The sequence below is a fragment of the Garra rufa genome, chromosome 20 (assembly GCF_049309525.1).
Source record: "Garra rufa chromosome 20, GarRuf1.0, whole genome shotgun sequence".
NCBI lineage: Eukaryota > Metazoa > Chordata > Actinopteri > Cypriniformes > Cyprinidae > Garra > Garra rufa.
Genome location: NC_133380.1, coordinates 23,457,385 through 23,479,675, shown reverse-complemented (window position 1 = coordinate 23,479,675; position 22,291 = coordinate 23,457,385). Strand labels below are relative to the sequence as shown.

Below are 22,291 nucleotides of genomic sequence, written 5' to 3'. Positions count from 1 at the left end.
TTAGGGGTTAGGGTTCGGGAACCAAATGAATTATGCTTTTATGTTTATTAAGTTTACTGATATTTTAAGTATTATTGTGGGTTTCAATAGATAACAGCAAGATTTTAGTAAACATCTAAGATTTGAATACTTGAATGCTTTTTAAGTATATATTTTTGGGTTTTGGGACAGCAGTTTGCACCAATTCTATATTCCATTGTTTTATTCTGGGGGTGTCCATTAAAGGGTTAAACCATGCTCTAATCCAGGGCCAGTTCTGTCAGATACCAGGATGTTTAGATGTTATTAACTATATGAGCAACATTCTGGCAATAAACATTTTCTGGAATTAGAGTTACTCAGCACTACGGTTACCTTGCAGTCACCTCCCATCACAGACCTCGCTGTTGCCCAGAGATCTCTCTCAGTTAATGCAGCTGGCGCAGAGGTCAATTTCAGCGACTGGTTCAGCATTCCTGGAAAGCTATTTACTGGGAAAGTCATCCGCCTCTGAAACCGGCCCGGGCGCTTCGTCAACGGCACTCGGCAGCCAATGGAAACGCAGCGACGGTCGAGAGCGCAGTTCTGCGAAACGCCAAGCGCCCGGTAATGAGGCCGCGAGCGTAGAGATGTAGCGCGCTTCTTGGAATGAGATTCCTAGAACGCGCGTCAGCTCAAACAGCCAAACGTGCTGCAAAGGCGTGTTTTACTGCTCTTATTACGGGGAAATAATAATCCACCGAGCCAAACGACCTATTACTCTTGTTTGATTGCTACTAGTAAGCTTTTTTTGCGTCCTCATTTCGCTTCCTTTGATTTCCAAGAGAATACTTGACAAAGGAGACTCATTCGGCTTAGACAACATCAGAGGTTATTCCTAATGTAGAAGGTTTAGATGTTGACCAAATTACCTCGCTTTGTGGACGCTTTGTCGCCATTATAGCACTGCTGGAACAATGTCAGCAGCTTTGGCACACTACCGGACTTGGATTCGCGTACATTTTACAGCCTTTTCAAACTGTCATCGCACATTTGGCTGTCTTTTTGTGTCGTACAGAAGGTGACGATTTTATGCCCACCAAGGTAAGAAATATATGTTGTATTCAAAATCTTTTTAGTTTCATGGGAACTGTAAAGCAGCCAGGCCTGTTTGGTGGGATCACTCTTGACATTAGTTTATGACGAACTGCAGGAGTTATGATGACGTACATCATGTATATAATCTTTTTATGATTGATTCCTGCTGCTGATATTTCGAAATTGAACATTTTGCTCTCATCTAAATGCTTTTTACTGTCGTATTGTGCAATAAGGAGCGAAACATAAGCGGAAAGTTTTTTTTTTCTCCAAGTTATACTGTCTGAGTAAACATAAAAACGTTTGATGTACATTGCGATAGTTTCATAATCAAAACATGCGCATTTCCCTCACATGTAGCCTAGCTGTTTACCCAACTAACAAAATAAGGTCCCCAGGACGTCCCCTAAATGGCCTCTGCGAACGTCCCCCGGACGTCATTGTGTAGGGTCCCCATTACGTCTAGCGGACGTTCGCTAAGACGTCCTCCGGACGTTCACGGGGACTTTCACAGGACGTGCAGCGGCCATTCGGGACGTTTAGAGGACTTTCACTTTAAATTCTCTGGATGTCATTTTATTTTACATTTAGGCTAATCAAAGACAACAAACACATGGTATAGAGCAAAATACGTTTATTTTAATTGAACATTTGTAAAGTTGCAGTGCTCTTTCCGTGTGTGAGTGTGGCTGCCAGCTGTGGGGTTAGTCCGACGGCAATTCTTCCCGTTATCTTCTATCCTAAAACAACAAAATTAAAACATGCAGTAGTATTATGATTTTTTATTTCTATAACTATAGTTTGTCCATTGAAAAATAATTTGCAAAGACTGTTGAGAATTTGGATTTAGAGCAGACGGTCAGTAATTTAGTGAATGAGGCTATCCGTCCCAAATGTTTTTTTTTTTTTTTTTTTTTTTTGCCGCATTGGCGTCTCTGTGTGTATTTTTACCACATGAAAATTAAATACCTAAGTTCAGTTTCTGTAAATATCATGTACATTTAATCATTTCACCTTTACATGCTAAGGTTAGCTTCAAAAAGAGTTCACATGCTAACGTTAACTGTCAGCAGCCGTACACGACGGACAACTTCAGCAAACATTTTAAAATGTTAACTTTTCAGCATTACGACATAGACAGTGGTTATGGTAGCTAATGTTTATAAATACAAAAGTATAAATACCTTTTCGACCGACAAAAGCGAAAACAAAAGGCTGTGTCTGAAGAAATGACCGGGAGGACCGTTAACTGTCACTAAGCAGCTGAGCGTTGCCATGGATACATGCGCGTAACCCTAAAGTGATGTCACTCAATCACGCGCTCATTTGATCTACACTTGCTTGTAGCCTATCTCACAATACAGGCCCAGGTGTAATTAGTTTTTTATTCTGTTTTATTTCAGTTTATTTTATTAAATAGATTTATTTTTGAAATGCACTTTTGGAAATTGTTGTTTAGCTATGTTTCAGTTTGAATCCATTTTTTTATTTTATAGACTTAATAGCATGCCTGTGATTATACTTTGTGTGAAATATATACTTGTGTAAATTTGATTTTAATTAAATCTTTGAAAATCCGATATGAACCAGTATTTAGTGTCTATAAAAGAAAGCATTTCAATATTTTGTACAATCAGCCATCAAAAGTTTGTAAAGTCCCTTGTTCTCATTTAGAGTAAAAAACACTTTTACCTCTTTTGCAAAATGTCGTCTTTCCAGGGCATTTCAGAAATCAGTGTTTAAGTATTCTGACTTAATCATTGTGTCATGGTATGTATGTATCATAATGTGAGAAAGAACATACAGATTCTGATGCAAACATAACAAACCAGTTTTTAGTTACACGCTGATCTCAGTTATACCATTTTGCATACATACATGTTACTTGTTGTCTTGTAAAGCTGTTGTTTACCCTGCTGCGTTCCGATTGAAATTCTTGCCACATTGTGTAAATTGCTTGTGAGTACATTCTCTTGTTCTTGGCACACCATGTTTCCTTTGTTTGTTCTTTCTTTGAGTTCATTGAAATTATACATTTCAAAACAATAAGAAAGCACAGAAATTTTTTAACTGAGTTGATAAGACATAATGCAATAATTATTCTCAAGAAATGTGTATTTTTTTTTATGCCAGGGCCACGTTGAGGATGGTTGCTAGCCGTACGAGTGAAAGGGACGAATCAGAAGTTCAACAAATCAAGCAGTCCCAAGCAGCTCCCAACACATGGGCCCCGGCTGAGGATTTACGTTTTATCACCACCACCTTTCAGCACCTACACACCTCAGGTACTGCATGGCGTGTACATGCATATGTTCTTTGATCAATTTAATGTGTTGTTGTTGAATAAAGTATTCTTTAAGAAGAATAGTGTGATCCCACACTCTAAAAAAATGCTTGGTTAAAAACAACCCAGCGCTGGGTAAATATTGGAGAAAACGCATGATACCCAGCTGGTTGGGTTAAATGTTTTTACCCAACATGCTGGGTTGTTTTATTAAAGTCATTGAGTCAACTATTGTTTAAAGATTATTATATTTTTGGCTTAAAATGGGCTGGGCATAGAGGCAACGGCAATAATCAAAAGACTAACATTTATTATTAAGCATGATCACCCATGGACAAAAATCTAAGACAAATTGAATTTATTTGGGTGAATACAACATTTACAGTATTATATACAATTAAACTCGTTTAACAATAATTTTAGAAAAAAAAATGTAACATTAAATAATAGCTTTTTAACTATTCTCTATTTCTCTTTAATCACTTTTCACTGAAATAGTGCTAATTCTCTTGCTGATGTTCTGAGACGGTGATGGGCTGCTGTTTGCTAAGGGAACTACGAACCTCAGACTGAAAGATGCTGTGACTGACTCCATAACCTGCCCATAAACAAACAGTACTGAGATTAGAGAACATATTTTAACATCAAAATAAATTAAATTAAGTTTAGCATTATAACAACTAAAATCAGTTTATGTAATGAAAGGCAAAAGGTGTTTCTATCATACGAAATGACTGCTGCTGACGCAGCTGACTGCGTCTCGTCCTTGTATGTTGTGTTGTGTAAAATAATAGAATTTACGGCACAGTAAAGACTTTATAAATTAAATAAAATGTATACAAACCTTTATTTCACTGAAGAAGTGCACAGCGGTGCTAAGAACCACTCTCTCCGTTAGAGGACACATAAAGCCCACGCTCTGACTGTAACTAAGCAGCTGGGTTGTTTCATTGGAGACAGGCTCAACTCAGTGGTTGGGTAGAAAAAAAATAACACAACAGCTTAGTTACTGAAAAACTACCCAGCACCTGGGTAAAAATATTAAAAACAACTCAATTAAATGACCCAACAGGCTGAACCGAGCATTTGGGTTAAAAAAATAACCCAGCATTTTTAGAGTGCAGAACAACTAACCCTCACCTGGGTAAAAATATTACAAATAACCCAATAAAATGACCCAACAAGCTGAACCGAGCATTTGGGTTAAAAAAACAAAACAGCATTTTTTAAGAGTGCAGATGTTAGTGTATGTCATATTAAAGAGGTCCTATTATGCTAGTCTTTATTTTGTTTTAGGAGGTGCACTAGAACATGCTTTCATGCTTGGTGGCTCAAAAAACGAATTATTTTTCACATAATTTACATTATTACAATAGCTTTCTCCCCAGGCTGGCACAAATAGCTCGATTAGTTCCGGGTTTGATGAAGGCCCGCCTTCCAAAAAACGAAATGTGTTGTGATTGGTTAGCAGTCCCACTGCGTTGTGATTGGCGAACAGCTTAGACAACGTGTTCAGTCCTGCCACGCCCCTTCCCAAAGCAGCAAGTTTAGTGTACAACTGCGCGAGCTAGATTACAGTGATTCTTATGTTTAAATATGGATATTTTTCTTACAAACACATTGGATCGCTAAAGGAGGCTTTTACTGACCCCTCCGGAGCCATGTGAGGCACATTTTATTATGGATCAACTTGTTTTAGACTGATCGAGAGAAACACTTGTCTGTGCCGTTCAGTCTATGCTGTTCTAAAGCTTGGGAGTGGCAGGATAATTTTGAATATAACTCCGATTGCATTCGTCTGAAAGAAGAAAATCATATACACCTAGGATTCATTGAGGGTGAGTAAATAATACGCTACAGTAGTGTTGGTCCTATCATTAGCCTGCGAGATCGCCGATACATGATATTATCATTATTGTGCTAATTTATTTAATTATTTACATGCCGAAACCAGCTCCAGCATAAGGCTAGTGAAGCTATCTACACTGTATGATGAATAAATCTCTTACCACACACTGCACACGTCTATAGCACGGCTCCGATGACCGTTACTCTAGTCAATGCTTAGGTTTACATCAGCCGCGGCTCCGCATGTGTTTCGACCCTCTATACCGCACACGTCGACGGCGTGGCTCCAACACGGCTACTAGAGCAGTTCGCAGACACTTTAGTCAATGCTCGCGTTTATATATGCTAAAGCATCCCAGAAGCGGCTGTCCATGCTACATCGTTAAAGTTAGGCGAATCCCCCACCTCGGTCCTCTCCACCCGCCAGCGATTCAAATTTCCGTAGGCAGGATTTATTTGAATGATATTCTAATGGACCGGCAACAAGCATCCGGAAAACAAATGCTGTAGTCCAAAGGAGCCATTCGTTGTAATTTTTTAAAAACGAAATATCTCCCTTTGAAATGGACTTGTAACTTTGTAGATGTTTTTTATGCCCAAACATACACACCACACACTGGCTAAAATCCAAAAAGTGAAAAAGCATAATAGGATCCCTTTAATGAATAGCTTCTTTATGTTTTAGGGTGGTACTGGGGTGGTATGACAGCCGGTGAGGCAAGAGACGCCCTCATTGGAGCATCTGAAGGGACTTTCCTTGTACGTGACAGCAGCCATCCACTCTACCTCTTCACCCTCTCTGTTCAAACCTGGAGAGGTCCCACTAACGTCCGCATCGAATACGACAGCGGCCGATTCCGTCTCGATTCCAGTTTTCCAGCCCGATCTTGCCTGTTGTCCTTTTCTGCTCTTCCAAGTCTTGTACAGCACTATACATCTACAAGTCAAGGGGAGGAGAGGATAGAAAAACACATGGTGTCAAAGGACAATGGGGTCCTGCTGAAGCTCAGGAAGCCTCTGCACAGGCCTCAGGCCTTTCCAACATTACAGCACCTCACACGCCTTACTATAAACAGACATACTGATCGCCAAACAGAGCTGCCGCTGCCACGGCCGCTACTGCTTTACTTGCAAGAATACCCCTTTCAGGTGTGAGGACGCTTGGGGGGATGTTAGTGCATTTCAGGGGAATTAGCCAAAATTTGCAAATGTTGCTCCCTGGCAGAATTGTGGATACTTTTATTTTCATATGGTCACAAGAAGAGATTTACTCTATATGTCAGAGGAGTTGTGCAAATAAACTAGGACTATTTTGTGTATGTTGTTTTGTTTTTTAAATATTTGTAAATATTTCTCATTTTAGTAAACTAAATGTTTTGATATCTTTCTGTGCTTCCAAGTATTCATCTACCATCACCAACACTGAAAAAATAAAATTTCAAAACCAGTACACATAAATAATACTGTATTTTGGGTAATACTGTGTCTCCAAAAGTGCAATGTCCCCAGAAGGCAATTCAGTATGTATTTATTTAGAAACCACATTTAAAGCCTATGTTTTTACAGTTTATTTTACAAATAGTTGACAGTGACATTTTTATTTATAATGCTGATTCAGCTTGATTTCAGTTAGTAAGTTGTCAGAAAACGTCATTGATGCCCCGGCAGTATGAGGCATGCTGTCAGTTCATATTCCTTGTAAACAGTTTGACCTTATCTAACATAAAATACATTTTAACTGACAACATCAGCATTCCAGGAAAACGTAAGATCTTTTTTTTCCACACACCAAACACACAAATAAAATTTGGGATGTAACCCAAATTTGTGCCAGGCAGTGAACTTTTTTTGAACATTTTAATACATACATGTCAATATTTGATAGGTATCTTATAACGTAACTTTGTTCTTTTCTGTAGACTAGGTTTGCCAACTTCAGCAGTGGAATTGGAACATCTTGCCTTATAGAGTGTTTTCATATTGGCGGCACTGAATGTAAACAATACCACTGAACTGAACGGAACTTACAAATTTAGCTGATTATTGCTGCTGAAAATGGTCAATTATTGTCATGTTTTGGGTTGTACTAATCAGTCGAACTGGGAAAAACATTTGAAGAACTATACACTGCCAAGAGTTATAACAAATCAAGGAAAAGAGCGCAAAAAAACTGCTTGAGGAACAAAAGGCGTTTGTGGCTGGCCAAACTGAACCAGGAGTTCCAGAGCAAGAATCTTGACAACATTCGTGTTTGTTCTTATCATTTACGGTCAGGTAGGTGAAATATTAGGCTATCTTAACTAATACTGCTTGTACGTATCTTTACCACAGATGAACTAGTTTGTCAAACTATTGCACCCTTTCCTGCTATGTCCTTCTCTATAAGATATAGCAGCTTCCAAACGTTTTTTCTATGGTTCAGACAGCATAAATTAGCAGAACAACGTATTCAGTAGTACATTAACAGTGCAATCAATGCTGTTGTTTACATCCGAGTGTTGCCAATATAAAAAAGTAAAATGTTTTTTGTTATAGAATTTTTGTATAATAATAAAATTAATTTTAATAAAAGCATGAAAATAAAACACCTCACTTTTATCTCATGAGAGAATCTGTGGAGTAGGCCTATGTAAAGAGATTTTAAAGTTCTCTGGGGATAAATATATGAATTTAATACGGAACATTTGGTCATCCTTACACGGACAAAGCTAAAATAATGACAACATGTGCTTCACAGTGCAGTAAGATACTGATTCAGTTATCGATTCAGTCCAGTGAATGATTCGTCAGGCTGTTTTAAACCAGTAAAAGTCGTCTTTTTAAACTTTAAATTGCACGAACTGGCTCATTTGTGCTGTATTTTTGTTTAATACAATATGAAATTCCAGAATATCTTAGGACTTTTATTTTGAAAATGACACTGTGGGACAGGTGGATCGCAGTTTGCCTTGTCATAAGGTTGCGCATTTCACTTTGAATGTTTATGACAATATGGCGGAAGGAGAGGAACCGTAAGTGAAATTTTTTAATACGAAACTGCACATAAATCCCACGTAACAGTGCTTATAGTTCAATCAACAGGACGCAAGAACGTTTACTTGCGGGTAGCAGAGCATGAATGAACCTTCTTTTACTCTCTCTTTTTAGGGAGAAGAAAAGAAGGAGAATAGAGGAGCTGAATGAGAAGTTAGTGAAAGATGAAAGATGAGAATTTAGATGTGGCAGCCAGCAGGTTTGCTTTGGGAGGTGTTGACTCTTATAATTCGCTTCATCTGTAATGCAGATCTTGTTTAGACAATATTTTGAACAGCTCTCCGCATATACTGTACATAAGTAGTATATGATCTATTTGAAAGCTCGATGAAAGCTTGCGAAACCTCCAATCACTGCTGTTTGCACACATGCCATAATGTATTTCATAACATTTACTATAAAACACTTTATTATTATTAATTATGAAATTCACCTAAATTCAGTGACATTCAAGCCATATTGTACGTAAAATATGTTGTATATTATATGTGAATGTGTTTTGTAATTATTAAATAGACTGAGTAGTGATTGTGCTGTATATTTAAATATCTATATTTCTCCACAGTATGGTTGTGGATGGAGGGTGTGGGGAACGCAGTGACTGGCAGGGAAGATGGGACCATGTCAAAAAGTTCTTGGAGAGAGCTGGACCCTTCACTCATCCGGATTTTGAACCCAGCACTGAGGTATGACATAAATCTCAATGCACTTTGTTATGCCAAAATATAATATGTAATATAATTTAATGTAATGTACATTCCACATCCCATTTAAAAACGTTTATATAGTAAATCTATGCTTACTTTTAGGAAAATATTTAGTCAATCACGAACTTAAGCTGTGGGGGCATTTTATCAGAACAATTCATTTAATTTTTTTTTTTTTTTTTATCTTTGCATAGATTACATAATGTCTGCTTGGAAAAAAAAAGTCACTACACTGATTGTGCTCCACGTCTTACCAAAAAAAAACTATTTTTGCAGCAAGAGTATTTTTCCTATAAATATCTATGCCTGATAGGATGGAGTGTTTCGACTGTGGTTATAATGGAGTTATTACATAAATGTAATGGAAAAAGATTCATGCTGAAAATGTTAATGCACATTGGGCCATTTTTTTTTCTGTTTACCTCTTTTTCTGCCTATTATATGCAGAATATTTGATTCATATTTGTCACTGTCAAAAAAGCAGTTTCTCAACTGGGACCCCTAAGATTTTAGTTATGTCAGGCACTAAAATATTTTAAGATGAAGACATTTTGATTAAAAAAAAAAAGAAAAGATCATTTCAGTAATCGTCTTGTTAACTCAGGTGAGAATGTAGACGAGCACAAGGCTGGAGATCATTATGTCAGGCTGATTGGGTTAGAATGGCAGACTTGACATGTTAAAAGGAGGGTGATGCTTGAAATCATTGTTCTTCCATTGTTAACCATGGTGACCTGCAAAGAAACGCGTGCAGCCATCATTGCGTTGCATAAAAATGGCTTCACAGGCAAGGATATTGTGGCTACTAAGATTGCACCTAAATCACCAATTTATAGGATCATCAAGAACTTCAAGGAAAGAGGTTCAATTCTTGTTAAGAAGGCTTCAGGGCGTCCAAGAAAGTCCAGCAAGCGCCAGGATCGTCTCCTAAAGAGGATTCAGCTGCGGGATCGGAGTGCCACCAGTGCAGAGCTTGCTCAGGAATGGCAGCAGGCAGGTGTGAGCGCATCTACACGCACAGTGAGGCCAAGACTTTTGGAAGATGGCCTGGTGTCAAGAAGGGCAGCAAAGAAGCCACTTCTCTCCAAAAAAAACATCAGGGACAGATTGATCTTCTGCAAAAAGTATGGCGAATGGACTGCTGAGGACTGGGGAAAAGTCATATTCTCGGATGAAGACTCTTTCCGATTGTTTGGGGCATCTGGAAAAAGGCTTGTCCGGAGAAGAAAAGGTGAGCGCTACCATCAGTCCTGTGTCATGCCAACAGTAAAGCATCCTGACACCATTCATGTGTGGGGTTGCTTCTCATCCAAGGGAGTGGGCTCACTCACAATTTTGCCCAAAAACACAGCCATGAATAAAGAATGGTACCAAAAACACCCTCCAACAGCAACTTCTTCCAACAATCCAACAACAGTTTGGTGAAGAACAATGCATTTTCCAGCACGATGGAGCACCGTGCCATAAGGCAAAAGTGATAACTAAGTGGCTCGGGGACCAAAACGTTGACATTTTGGGTCCATGGCCTGGAAACTCCCCAGATCTTAATCCCATTGAGAACTTGTGGTCAATCCTCAAGAGGCGGGTGGACAAACAAAAACCCACTAATTCTGACAAACTCCAAGAAGTGATTATGAAAGAATGGGTTGCTATCAGTCAGGATTTGGCCCAGAAGAGAGTAGGGCTGGGCGATTAATCAAAAAGTAATCGAAATCGTCATTCAGAACCTATAATCGATCAAATTTTTCCAGGTCGATTATTTCGATTACTTTCCCTTTAAAAACAGGGAGGCGCCAGAGTTCACAGGGGGGGCGCGGGAGCTGATATGGTTAGAGGTAGAGACCTGCGCGTGACAGATTTTTCAGTCTGCACGGAAATATGTTATCTCGTCCCACCCACTCCCGCCCGTGAGATTCATGTTTTGTCCCTCTCCCTCCCGCAAAAGCCTGCATTGAAGTTACCTATACAGATTTTATTCTTACACATCGATCTTATCGAGTACATCGATCTTATTCTTAACAGAAAAGCAAGCATCGGCTGCTGCGTGCATGCGTGGCAGAATGCGAGCAAACAACATTCCCTGCCTATCTCAGTTCATCGCGATCTCATACAACTCTTATAACACAATGAATATATGCACAATGAATATTTAACAGCGTCTACACTTCGTGTGTTGCAATGAGTGGATTCGTGCGCACGCAATATTAAGCAGTGCGCAAGAACTTTTGAGCGGTGAGTGGATTCTAACTTAAGCCTTGCATTCCAGAAACTTCCTATTCTTGCACCTGTTAATCATTTTTAAGTTATATTAGTTGTTCGTGTTGCTTTTGTGTAATAGATGAATGACAATTTGTATGTTTTTAGATATTTTATGTTTATATATTTCTATTTTCCGGGAGTCCCTCCAATCATTTTATTCTCCCGCATCCCGCACACACACGAGTTTCTACCCACTCGCGCATTCTATTTGTCCCGCGCCGCACTCTGTTTCTGTGCAGGTCTCTACTTTGAGGTCAAATAAAGATGTATAAAATGTTTCACTAATAATTTTATATAAAAATGTTTTTAAATCATATGCTTACAATGCCAATATAAGGCAATTTAAAAAAAAAAAACAATTAAACAAGTGTAATTGACAGTATTCTGACGATCCGGCGTTTCAATCTACAAATCACCAATGTTTACCATGGTTTTACTGTAGTAACACTGACAGTAACCATGGCACGGCAGAAAAGTACTGCTTATTTTCATTGAAACATTGAAAATAATTTATTTTGTTTCCAAAAGTGCAAGTTATTTATTTTCACAAATTTAAGAAAAATGTGACTGTTCGTTTTAAGCAATGTGTGCTTTAATTTCAGTTGTTCAACACTGATGTTAAATAAATAATCATAGATAGTAGATGGTGTGTGTTTCCTTCAATTATTTTAAAATCAAGTAATGCACCCTTCATTCAAAAATCTCTCACTTGTAATATGTGAGCATATTTACTGTACAAAACTTGTCAGTGAACTATGAGGGCAAAAAAATTAATATTATATAAATATAATTAAATATAATTTTATTAATAAATAAAATAATCGTTCATTAATCGTAATCGAGTTAAAATGTTCAATTAATCGAGATTTTGATTTTAGGCCAAAACGCCCAGCCCTAATTGAGAGCATGCCCAGTCGAATTGCAGAGGTCCTGAAAAAGAAGGGCCAACACTGCAAATACTGACTCTTTGAATAAATGTCATGTAATTGTCGATAAAAGCCTTTGAAACGTATGAAGTGCTTGTAATTATATTTCAGAACATCACAGAAACAACTGAAACAAAGATCTAAAAGCAGTTTAGCAGCAAACTTTGTGAAAACTAATATTTGTGTCATTCTTTGGCCACGACTGTATATATATATATATATATATATATATATATTTATTTATTTATTTATTTATTTATTTATTTATATTATTTAATTATTAAATCCTAATCCTTAAAGGAATAGAATTCAAATTTTACTGACAATTTACTCACCCTCAGGCCTTTTAAAATGTTGAGTTTGTTTCTTCATTGGAAAAAATTTGGAGAAATCAGTGAATGGGTGCCGTCAGAATGAGAGTCCAAACAGCTATAAAAACATCACAAATAATCCACATGACTCCAGTCCATCAATTAAAGTCATGTGAAGCAAAAAGCTGTATGTTTGTAAGAAACAAATCCAACTGGAGTCAAAAACTATAGTATCTGAGCTGTTTTAGCTTCTTGAGCAACTGATCCAAGATCAGTCGGTTTGTTGTAAAACCTGAATGTTGCTCAACTCTTCTCTTTTCATAAATTGTGCACATCTTCTTTCAGTCTCTTCAGTTTTTACTGGACACATGCAAAATTCTGGTTATTGGAGCTGGTGGACTTGGTTGTGAGCTGCTCAAAGATCTGGTACAGTTCTTGTGCTGTATTTTTTGTTAGACAGACGTTAATTGATAATGTGTTTTGTCCTGTCATGCTCATATATGGTGCAATTGTATTACCCAGGCCTTGTCAGGTTTTCGACACATTCATGTGGTGGACATGGACACCATTGATGTTTCTAACCTCAACAGACAGTTTCTCTTCAGGTTAGTCTTAGTTAGTGGATAGCTGTCTTTTTGAGCCTTTCCTTGGTCTTTTTTTATTGATGTAAGCTGCTTAATGTTGTATCAACAGACCAAAAGATGTGGGCCGACCAAAGGCAGAAGTTGCAGCTGACTTTGTAAATGGCAGGGTCCCAGGCTGCAATGTTGTCCCGTATCCTTTAAAGTGTATTAAAACATAGCCTAGATGTTCAAATCCTAAAATATTGCTCTAATCGTTCCCTCAGGACATTTGTTCGAAAAGTTTGAGGTCAGTAAGATTGTTATTATAAATATTTTTTAAGGAAATTATTACTTTTTTTTCTTTTTTTTACAGCAAGAATACATTAAATTGATCAAATGTGACATGCAATTAAAGACATTTATGAAATTACAAAATATTTCAAATGCTTTTATTTTAACATTATTTTTTTTAATCCTGCGTTTTAGTGCCACGTTAAAAAAACAACAGCAAAAAAATGATTATGAGATTGAAGTTGTAATATATCAAGACTGAAGTCATAATATTTCAAGAATAAAGTCGAAATATTTCAAGAATAAATAAGGAATGAAAGGTTGAACGGCACAGACGTCTTTTGCATAATTTAATAAATAGATTTACATGAATACAGCAATCTGTCACACCACAGTAAGGATAAAAAAATACATTATTGTAATGTATTGTACACACAGTTTGTATTTCATTAGAAAGCTGAGACTTTGTTTCATAATAAAAGTACCAAAAGCACAAAGCTTATTGCTATTGGGATGCTGGCGCTCTACAAATAACGAATGTAATCAAAGACATGAAATATTATTTCCCAGCATACTGTCCCCATGAGTATCACACAAGGTATGATTTCTGCTAATAATCCCACATATATTTGTATTATTAAAAAGGGTTAATAAGAAAGCTACAGCACCCATCAAAGGAATGTTGACTAGGTGTGTGAGCTGATGTTAAGATAAAAAGTTGTTTCTGTTCAGTCTGTTAATAAATATCATATTCTTGATATTAAATTGTTTCCGCAAGTCCTTAAAATTCTTCCTCATCCCAGTAAGATGATGTAGCCACTCGAATGCAACAATATTCAAAATAAATTCTGGCAACTTCTCCCAGTGCTCTCAATCTGGGTCATTTGCATTCTCAATATAGGCTATACTCTCAAAATATTATAACTTCAATTTCTACGATTTAAATTCTCAAAACATTTCAACTTCTTTTTCAACATTTTGACTTTATTCTCAATATTTCATAATCTTAGGTTTTTTTTTGTTGTTGTTGTTTTTTACGTGGCGGTGGCACTAAAACACTGTCGTATTTTTCAAAAACGATTTGCCAAAAAAAAAAAAAAATGCATTTAAAGAAAGTTTTTGTCAGAGCCCTTGTTATTCTTAATTTTGACTTTAATTTTCATTTTTACATCTGACATATATATCGGTTCAAAATATCGGTTATTGGTCTACTTGATCTGTAGTAAACACTATCTGGCCTAAAAAACACATATAGGTCGACCCCATTAGTATATATGTTATATTCATGTGTGTCAGAATATTTGTATTTCCCTTTATGAACAATGCAGACATTTTAAGAAAATCCAGGACTTGGATGAGACATTTTACAGGCGTAAATACTACATAACTCTCTTTTTTTCTCCAAAATGTTTAAAGTTTAAGTTATTTTAACACAATATTACATGTGACACTTATGCAGTGCAAGACTAATTATTATGAAATTTTTTGGGCAGTTTTTACTTGGAAATATGAGTAATATAACTGTTTTGTTGTTGTTACTGCATAGAATTTCACATAGTAGTCTGTGGCCTGGACTCTGTTGTTGCCAGAAGATGGATGAACGGCATGCTGGTATGCATTTATTGTCCTTAAAATCCAATAATCTGTTCATGCATAATCTAAAATCCTCTTAATGCCATTTAAATAAAGTGTTTCTGTTCTCTTAGAAGTGCTTATATTAAAGTGTATGCATTTTGTTTCGTCTCACTCAGTTATCCCTGCTGATTTATGAAGACGGTGTCCTAGATCCCAGTTCCATTATTCCATTAATAGATGGAGGCACAGAGGGCTTCAAGGGCAATGCCCGAGTGATTCTTCCAGGCATGACAGCTTGCATCGATTGCACCCTGGAGCTCTACCCTCCTCAGGTACACACTGGGAGTTTGTGCTAAGTTAAATCAAGCTGAATTTGAAAAGCCCTTTGTAATTCTCATTTTTATCCCCTACACAGATTAACTTCCCGATGTGCACTATAGCCTCTATGCCGAGGTTACCAGAACATTGTGTTGAATACGTCCGCATGCTGCTTTGGCCTAAAGAAAAGCCTTTCGGAGGTGCTTGAATTCACAGAATCTGCTTAGAACTGGATCTAAAACAATCAATTTATATTTGGATATACTGCTGCTAGTAGGGCTGGGCGGTATGACGGTATATATCGTTACCGCGGAATTAAATGTGTACCGTAAAATAAATTTTTTTTTCCGTGTATACCGCGAAATGTAAATAAGTGGGCGTGGCCAACTCGCGTGCACAAGCCCCAAACTTGGCAGAGATCTGGGCCCTGGCCACGAGATTAGATCTTTTTAGACTGATCAGATTTGCAGTTTCATTTAGAAGCCAGAATTCGGACACACAAGTGCTCTGGCTCTTTTGCCCCAAGGCTGCCCAGGTTGGCTCTCCAAGCCAACATTTAAAGTTTGTTATCAAACTTTAGCTTCTAGTTTATTTATATAAAGCCCTCTTGTACATTTTCTGGAATAACTACCTATATAAAAAGCTATATCGTGAAAGATATCGTTACCGTGAAATAAAATTTCTCATACCGTGAAATAAGATTTTGGTCATACCGCCCAGCCCTAGCTGCTAGGTAATCTGCTATTATTTTATACTTGAATATGTGTTTTCCTCAGATGATGTAGCCCTAGATGGAGATGACCCAAAGCACATCCAATGGGTGTACCAGAAATCTCTGGAAAGAGCAGCAGAGTTCAAAATCACTGGGGTGACTTACAGACTCACCCAGGGTGAGTGAGAACGGCCTGTTAGTGGGACTATATTGGGCAGAATTTTAAGCCAATGTCCAGACTACTGGTCCTTCTCAAAAAATTAGCATATTGTGTTAAAGTTCATTATTTTCTGTAATGTACTGATAAACATTTAGACTTTCATATATTTTAGATTCATTACACACAACTGAAGTAGTTCAAGCCTTTTATTGTTTTAATATTGATGATTTTGGCATACAGCTCATGAAAACCCAAAATTCCTATCTCAAAAAATTAGCATATTATGAAAAGGTTCTCTAAACGTGCTATTAACCTAATCATCTGAATCAACTAATTGACTCTAAACACCTGCAAAAGATTCCTGAGGCTTTTAAAAACTCCCAGCCTGGTTCATTACTCAAAACCGCAATCATGGGTAAGACTGCCGACCAGAAGGCCATCATTGACACCCTCAAGCAAGAGGGTAAGACACAGAAAGAAATTACTGAACGAATAGGCTGTTCCCAGAGTGCTGTATCAAGGCACCTCAGTGGGAAGTCTGTGGGAAGGAAAAAGTGTGGCAGAAAACGCTGCACAATGAGAAGAGGTGACCGGACCCTGAGGAAGATTGTGGAGAAGGACCGATTCCAGACCTTGGGGGACCTGCGGAAGCAGTGGACTGAGTCTGGAGTAGAAACATCCAGAGCCACCGTGTACAGGCGCCAGGTCAAGCCACTTTTGAACCAGAAACAGCGGCAGAAGCGCCTGACCTGGGCATTCGGAAATCAAGGTGCCAGAGTCTGGAGGAAGACTGGGGAGAGGGAAATGCCAAAATGCCTGAAGTCCAGTGTCAAGTACCCACAGTCAGTGATGGTCTGGGGTGCCATGTCAGCTGCTGGTGTTGGTCCACTGTGTTTTATCAAGGACAGGGTCAATGCAGCTAGCTATCAGGAGATTTTGGAGCACTTCATGCTTCCATCTGCTGAAAAGCTTTATGGAGATGAAGATTTCATTTTTCAGCATGACCTGGCACCTGCTCACAGTGCCAAAACCACTGGTAAATGGTTTACTGACCATGGTATTACTGTGCTCAATTGGCCTGCCAACTCTCCTGACCTGAACCCCATAGAGAATCTGTGGGATATTGTGAAGAGAAAGTTGAGAGACTCAAGACCCAACACTCTGGATGAGCTTAAGGCTGCTATCGAAGCATCCTGGGCCTCCATAACACCTCAGCAGTGCCACAGGCTGATTGCCTCCATGCCACGCCGCATTGAAGCAGTCATTTCTGCAAAAGGATTCCCGACCAAGTATTGAGTGCATAACTGAACATAATTATTTGAAGGTTGACTTTTTTTGTATTAAAAACACTTTTCTTTTATTGGTCGGATGAAATATGCTAATTTTTTGAGACAGGAATTTGGGGTTTTCATGAGCTGTATGCCAAAATCATCAATATTAAAACAATAAAAGGCTTGAACTACTTCAGTTGTGTTGTAATGAATCTAAAATATATGAAAGTCTAATGTTTATCAGTACATTACAGAAAATAATGAACTTTATCACAATATGCTAATTTTTTGAGAAGGACCAGTATGTTCAGAAGCTTCTTTTGATATACAGTTGGTGTTGATGTGCTACCTCACCTGTGTTTCAGGGGTCGTGAAGAGAATAATTCCTGCTGTGGCTTCTACAAATGCTGTTATTGCTGGTATGCTGACATTGCAAATGTTCTCTGGTTTAAGAATGCTTGAAAGTTATTTTTTAAATAACTGGAAATACAATTTGTTCCATTCTTGCACATTTCAGCTGCTTGCGCCACTGAGGTTTTTAAAATTGCCTCAAGGTAAGTTAGAACCACTTCTTTCCCAGGAGAAAACATTGAATTCATTGTTTTATTCATTCAGTCATTCACATGTTTGATTTGTTCTTTTGCAAAACAGCGCCTATGTTCCCTTGAACAACTACCTGGTGTTTAATGATGTGGATGGCCTGTACACCTACACCTTCGAAGCTGAGAGAAAGGTTATTGACGTGAACATGATTTAAAGGACATAACGTAAAAAGAATTATGACATTAATAATGCTAAATTCTTGTGTTACATGTGTAGGAAAACTGTTCTGCTTGCAGTCAGGTGCCACAGGACCTGCAGTTCTCACCTTCAACTAAACTCCAGGAGGTTTTGGACTACTTGACTGAAAACGCCTCCCTGTGAGTCACAATGTTGCTTCATCTTCATCTATGGTTCCTGGGCATAATGCTTAATGGGTGTATATGAGTTATATTAAAAAAAATGTCCTGGCTCTTCCAAGCATTATAATGGCAGTGAATGGGGTTTAAGATAAAGTTGGATGGATAAAGTTCAATAAAAGTGAAAAAATCCATCATAAAAGTGCTCCATTAGTACTGCGGGTTAATAAAGGTTATTAAATATAAAAAAAAATACTTAAAATAGAATTTATTCCTGTAATGCAAAGCTAAACTTTCGGGATCATTAATCCAGTCTTCAGTGTCAAATGATCCTTCAGAAATCATTCTAATATGCTGATTTACTATTAATGTTGGAAACAGTTGTGCTGCTTAATATTTTTTAGAATCTTTCATAACCTTTTTCAGGATTCTTTTATGAATAAAACATTTAAAAGAAATCTTTTGTAACAATATTCAATACCATTCAAAGTTTGGCCTCAGTATTTTTTTTCTTTCTTTCTTTTTGAAAAAAAAAAAAATATTATTCAGCAAGGATGTGTTAAATTGAAGGGATAGAAAAGACTTATATTGTTAGAAAATATTTCGATTTTTTTATTTTTTATTCATCAAAACAATCATTAAAAACATCACAAATTCCAAACAAATATTAAGCAGCACAACTGTTTCGAACACTGATAATAAATCAGCATATTAAAATGATTTCTGAAGAATCATGTGACACTGAAGACTAAAGTAATGGGTGATGGAAATTCCGCTTTGCATCACAGAAATAAATTATATTTCATAATATTACTTTTTTCTGTATACATATTATTAAACATGAAAAAAATGAACAGATATTACATTTAACTTGATGTATTTTAGGCAACTAAAAATAATAATTTATCATTTTTAGATTTGAAGCACATTGATTTCCTAATCAACTTTACAAATAAAGAGAGAAAAAAAACCTGAAGTATTAAAAAAGGCAAATTTATCTTTTCGTTACCCATTCAAACTCTTGAAATGTATTCCTTACAATAATATTTTAAATAAATTTAGATATTCTTGGTTTATACAATATGTACCTATCCAACTAAATGAATACATAAATGTAGTACAGCTTTTTTGTTTGATCACCTCAAATTATTATATTAATTAAATGGTTAGATAAGAAGACCTTCTCCTATTCTAAACAAAGTCTACAGAAAGAATCGGATTCATTTTACTACTTTAAAAAATATTGAATGTGACATTGGTAAATTAAAAAAAATGGTTTAAAGCATGCAAAAGATGTGTTGTCCTCGTGTGTTAACTGTTAATTTTTTTTTAACTGTTAGCTATTTTCAGCATTTCCTCCTGTTTGTAATAACATTGAATCTTTGTCTTCTAGCCAAATGAAGACTCCCGCCATCACTACAACTTTGGATGGAAAAAACAAAACCCTGTATTTACAGGTTAAATGTTTTCTAACATGTACCAGACTTATCATATTTAATTTAATTAGATTAGGGTTATGTATTAGCGTTTATTTAATGCATTTGTATCTGTTTGGTCTTATTTTCAGACTGTAGCATCTATTGAAGAGAGGACGCGACCAAATCTAAGCAAAACACTGAAAGGTGATTGAAAGTCTTCTGCGATGTGTAGAAGTGTATTTCAAAAATATATTGATGTTGTTTAATGTGGTAAATGCATTCTTGTGCTTGCAGAGCTTGGACTAGTGGATGGACAGGAACTGGCCGTGGCTGATGTCACCACTCCTCAGACCGTGCTCTTCAAGCTCAACTTCATCTCATAGGACAAAGGCTTCATTCTTATGGACAGTTACAAGTGATTGCAGTCATCATCAAAATGAAGCAGTCTTGGAATTGTAGTCTATAAACTCAACATATTTATATCAGCAGAGGCAATCTGCAGTTTGTATTTAGCTTTTTTTGGTCCGCTCTGTCCATCAAAGACACTTACAGGAGACTTTTGTTTCGTTGTCTTGCACTGCTATAATCACAGGAGTCATGTGGTGGATTTATTTTTTATGCAAACTGTCTATTTATTTAGTTGTTGTGCATTCAAACAGTATCTTGTTCAATGTCTTGTAGAAAAAAAAAAAGTTCATGCTTTGAATTAAAATTGGAAACCATATTTTAAACAAGTGTTGAAGTCCTAAGTAATGTTTTCCTAACTATAAATTTAATTTTACTCAGTTGTGTGAATAAATATACAGTCAAGCCCGAAATGATTCATACCCCTGGCAAATTCTGACTTTACTTTTATTCAAACAGCAAGTTTTTTTTTTTTGACCGGAAATGACACAGGCTTCTCCCAAAAGAGAATAAGACGATATGCAAGAGGCATCATTGTGCAAAAAAATATTTCTCAGCTTTTATTTACATTTGAACAAAAAGTGGCATGTCCAAAATTATTCATACCCTTCTCAATAATCAATTAAATTCAATTCAATTCAAGTTTATTTGTATAGCGCTTTTCACAATAAAATCATTGCAAAGCAGCTGTACAAAAGTTTAGGCTACTACAATATATTTAGTAGCTTATTAGTGGTGAATACTGTATGTTAAGTCGATGTACATATGATATAAATGTTAAAATCAGTAACTGTGTAATAAAACAGATGATGAACACTAATTGCAATAATTATGTGCTGTAATCAAACTTGTAGGAAAATTATGTAGTGCTGTATGTTGTTTCAAGGTTGGCATCATCTATATAATCAATAATCAATAGAATAGAAATGCCTGTATTGGCTATTACAGCAATCAAACACTTCCTATAGTTTGCTGACCAGCTTTTAGCATGTCTCCACTGGTATTTTTGCCCATTCTTCTTTAGCGATGAGCTCCAACTCTTTCAGGTTGGAGGGTCTCCTTGCCATCCCCCTGATCTTTAGCTCCCTTCCACAGATTCTCAGTTAGATTTAAGTCAGGACTCTGGCTGGGCCACTGCAAAATGTTAATGTTTTGTCTGCTAACCATTTCTTCACCACTTTTGCTGTGTGTTTTGGGTCGTTGTTGTGCTGAAATGTCCACTGGTGCCCAAGGCCAAGTTTCTCTGCAGACTGCCTGATGTTGTTGTTGAGAATATTGATGTATTGCTAATTTGCTCCTTTTTCATGGTGCCGTTTACTGTGATTAGGTTCCCTGGTCCACCGGCTGAAAAACACCCCCAAAACATTAGGTTCCCACCACCATGTGGGGATGGTGTTCTTATGGTTGAAGGCTTCTAATTTTTTATGCCAAATGAAGGCTACATCATTATGGCCAAACAATAAAATTTTTGTTTCATCTGACCATAAAACAGAAGACCAGAAGTCTTCTTCTTTGTCCAGATGAGCATTTGCAAAGGCCAAGCGGGCTTTTGTGTGCCTTATCTGGAGAAGTGGTGTCCTCTTTGCTCTGCGTCCGTGGATCCCAGCGAGTGTCCGTTGGACTGTCTGCCTTGAGATGTTGCCACCAGCAGAGCCCAGATTCATCAGGATGGCCTTGGTGGTGATCCTTGGGTCCTTTTTTTCTCTCTCTCACTAACCTCCTCGCCAGCACAGGTGCCAATTTAGGCTTCCGACCACATCCTCTGAGATTTTTCATAGTGCGGAACATCTTGTATTTTTTAATAGTACTTTGCACTGTAGCCACTGGAACTTCTAAACATTTAGATATGGTCTTATAGCTCTTTACTGACTTGTGAGCAGCCACAACGCGCAGCCGCAGGTCCTCAGTGAGCTCCTTTGTCTTAGCCATGACTGTCCACAAACCAACAGCAGAGCGCTTCTGTTTTTCATCTGTTGAGTTGATTAAAACAGCTGTTCTCAATGAATCAGAGTAATTAGGATGCTTTAGAACAGCTTGGACTATTTGGAATGGTATAGAACTTTGGATTTTCCCATAGACTGACAGTTTGCAAAGGGTATGAATAATTTTGTACATGCCACTTTTTGTTCAAATGTAAATAAAAGCGGAGAAATATTTTTTTTCCACAATGATGCCTCTTGTACATTGTCTTATTATCTTTTGGGAGAAGCCTGTGTCATTTCCGGTCAAAAAAACAAAAACAAAAAAAAAAACTT

At 37.2% G+C, this 22,291-nt stretch overlaps 2 protein-coding genes across 3 annotated transcripts; both read left to right on the top strand.

Annotated features, from left to right (window-relative positions):
- Nucleotides 1-395: 395 nt before the first annotated feature.
- Nucleotides 396-6,866, top strand: cishb (cytokine inducible SH2-containing protein b). The gene is made up of 3 exons (XM_073825923.1): nt 396-1,062; nt 3,190-3,341; nt 5,874-6,866. The coding sequence occupies exons 2-3, from the start codon at nt 3,203-3,205 to the stop codon at nt 6,341-6,343; spliced, it is 609 nt and encodes a 202-aa protein (XP_073682024.1). The 5' UTR covers nt 396-1,062; nt 3,190-3,202; the 3' UTR covers nt 6,344-6,866.
- Nucleotides 6,867-8,166: 1,300 nt separating this feature from the next.
- uba3 (ubiquitin-like modifier activating enzyme 3) lies at nt 8,167-20,961 on the top strand. Of its 2 annotated transcripts, none has more exons than XM_073826180.1 (17): nt 8,167-8,199; nt 8,787-8,907; nt 12,770-12,850; nt 12,947-13,029; nt 13,118-13,198; nt 14,607-14,650; nt 14,825-14,889; nt 15,030-15,185; nt 15,269-15,371; nt 15,948-16,061; nt 17,680-17,733; nt 17,832-17,868; nt 17,966-18,047; nt 18,134-18,234; nt 19,607-19,670; nt 19,781-19,835; nt 19,926-20,961. In XM_073826180.1, exons 1-17 carry the CDS (start codon nt 8,180-8,182, stop codon nt 20,012-20,014), a joined length of 1,350 nt encoding a protein of 449 aa, XP_073682281.1. In that variant the 5' UTR covers nt 8,167-8,179; the 3' UTR covers nt 20,015-20,961. The 2 variants fall into 2 exon arrangements, with proteins under 2 accessions (XP_073682281.1, XP_073682280.1); XM_073826179.1 differs by lacking the exon at nt 8,167-8,199 and adding an exon at nt 8,238-8,374.
- Nucleotides 20,962-22,291: the final 1,330 nt, after the last annotated feature.